At 47.5% G+C, this 2,705-nt stretch overlaps 1 protein-coding gene across 1 annotated transcript in view; it reads left to right on the forward strand.

Annotated features, from left to right (window-relative positions):
• The first annotated feature begins 982 nt into the window (after positions 1-982).
• Positions 983-2,705, forward strand: part of NDUFA6 (NADH:ubiquinone oxidoreductase subunit A6) — a 6,841-nt gene continuing 5,118 nt past the window's right edge. Inside the window, 1 exon segment of the mRNA XM_007453952.1 lies at positions 983-1,196. Coding sequence (XP_007454014.1) covers positions 983-1,196 — 214 coding nt within the window.

The raw sequence follows: 2,705 nt of genomic DNA on the forward strand, positions 1-2,705 counted from the left end.
GAGTAAGGTATCAAGTTTCATCTGAAATCACATTCACAAGGCTTCTTGAGGGCTTTAACTGTGCCTCTGTTTCCTTTCCTTTTATTTGTACATGATCATATCTAGTTAGGAAAACTGTGTTAATCTTCATTACTCTCTATATTTCTTCTCTTTGAGATTTGCAACATCTGAGAGAGTCTTTTTGTTATAGGAGTATGTTGTGGTTTGACCCTTGGGTGAAACCTGTAATGGATACTTTGAAGCAGTGGCTTATGGTAGTTTTTGGTTCACAGATCCCTTTGAGAATCTTACACAAACTATGGATCCTTGCTCTAGCTCCATCAATCTGGATCATTTGAAATCTTGGCTTGCTAGGCCTATTGCACAGCTAGTACCTTAGGTTGTCCCTTTATCTTGGAGTTATACTTTGGGATACTTTTCTTGTGATGGATCCAGTTTGCTGCACATCCCATATATACATCTTTCTTGGTTAATTTTAGTTTTGGCAGAGACCTTTTAAATTTCCACAAGATTGTTGTTGTTTGTCTTTTTATTTTTTTAAAAAACAACTTTATTGAGATATAATTTACATACCATGAAGTCCATATCCCCCCACTGTAGGCAACTACAAATGTACTTTCTGTCTTTGATTTGCTTATTCTGGACATTTTATTTAAATGGGATATAATTTAAAAAATCTTTTAAATAAACTATTTTAGAATAGATTTACATTTATAGAAAAGTTGTGAAGATAGTGCAGGAAGTTCCTATATACCCCACACGCAGTTTCCCCAATAGTAGTATCTTAACATTCAATATGGTACATTTGTCACAATTAGTGAGCCAATATTGATACATTATTATAATTAAAGTGTGGGTCGAGGGAGAGGGAGAGGGAGAGGGAGAGGGAGAGGGAGAGGGAGGCTTCTCAGCCAATCAGAGAGCCCCGTAGCGGTTCTCCCGCCCGCCAGTAGTTTAGGGGCGGGACTTTAAGTTTTAGCCAATGAGAAAAAAGATTTGTCCCTCGGCCGGACTTACGGGTTGAAACGGGGTGAAGTTGGGAGGTGGTTTCTTTCGCAAGATGGCGGCCAGCGGCCTCCGCCGGGCTGCTGCGGCCAACACCTTGGTGAAGCCCATTTTCAGCCGGGACATGAACGAGGCCAAGCGGAGGGTGCGCGAGCTCTACCGCGCCTGGTATCGGGAGGTGCCGAACACTGGTGAGAGGCAGCGGCGCACGCGGGGCCCCGGAGGCAGCCGCCCAAGGTCGCCGCCGTCCCGGCCTCCCATTTCTGCCGGGCCGAGCCGAGGTCACCAGCTTGGGCAGAGGTGATCCCGAACGCTTCAGGGGAGGAGGGTCACACGAGCCTTGGTGGGCCTGACCTGGCTGCGGCGGCGGCACGGTCAGACCAGTAGTGCTCTGCGTCGGAACCGCGCTGCTAGGGCGCCCTTGCCCTTTTGTCCCCCGTAATTCTTCCCGAACCCCTGGGAGGGAGAGCAAGGACTGTCAGTGACACACTCACTTTATAGATGAGGCAGCGGAAGCACCTAGAGACGAAGTGATCCGCGCAAGGCCCAGAGCCAGCCCCTGGTGGATCTGGAACCCAGAGTCAACTAGAGTTCCTGAATGTGTTTACAGACATCCATTAGGTTATATAAATAAAGGGGCGGTGGGATTTGAGCGATCATCTGGTTCCCACATCCCCCACAGAGAAAGAAGCAGAACCGGAGCAGGGAAGTGACTTTCCCAAGGTCATCCAATAAGACAGTGGTGTCTTTTCCAGAGGTGCCTCCCTCCCCAGTCTCCGAAGTCTTATTACCTAGTGCCACAGGCCCCTAGTATTCCTTAGGAACTCCTTCCCCTGCCCCCCCAGAACCCCTGTCTTCGCTTAGATGTCAGAGAACCAATCTGTTCACCCGAAGGATTAAAATATAAGCTCCCCGGGTTCAGAGACTTTTCATCTTGGCATCCCCCTCAGCGCTGCCCAGTGTACCCGATGAAAGAAAACTTGGGGAAAATCCCATCTGAACTGTCAAGGGCAGTACAGATGTCAGGGACTGTCGATATTTGGTAATTTTGTTGATTTGATTTAGTGTGTTTTATCGTGTTTTTAAGGGAGCTGGAGCGCCATAGCACCCCTTAGGGTGCCACTTCCTTGCCTGTGTGTGAGAAGCAGTAGAATGTGCTGGTTACATGGACTTGCCTCCACTTTCCCCTTAGTAGCTGTGTGACCCTGAGCAAGTTGTTTCATCTCACTGTGCCTCAGTTTCCTCATCTGTAAAATGATAATATGTAGTACCTTCTTCAGAGAGTTGCTCTGTTGAATAGGTGAATGCATCTAAAGTGCTTAGGATAGTGTCTGACACTTAAGACACTCATTAAGTGCTGGCTGCTACTGCTGTCTTGTTATTATTGTTACTGTTATGTGTAGGGCTTATTCTCCGTGCAGAACCCAGCTCTTTAATGTACAGGAGCTGTGTCTGCTCCAGTGTCACTTGTCCTCAAGCTGACTTTTTGAGAGCTTGCCCATGACCATAACTTAGACCCACAGGATACAAGGGAGGGAGAAACCGGAGTGATCAGGGCGGTTCAGGCACTACAAATTCACATGCCTTCAGTGGACAGATGGATAATAGGCTTAGGGGAGTGACAGAAGCTTTTGTGTGTGTGTGTGTGTGTGTGTGTGTGTGTGTGTGTGTGTGTGTGTGTGTGTGTGTGTGTGTGTGTG

The sequence above is a fragment of the Lipotes vexillifer genome, unplaced genomic scaffold (assembly GCF_000442215.2).
Source record: "Lipotes vexillifer unplaced genomic scaffold, Lipotes_vexillifer_v1.1 scaffold382, whole genome shotgun sequence".
Classification (NCBI taxonomy): Eukaryota; Metazoa; Chordata; class Mammalia; order Artiodactyla; family Lipotidae; genus Lipotes; species Lipotes vexillifer.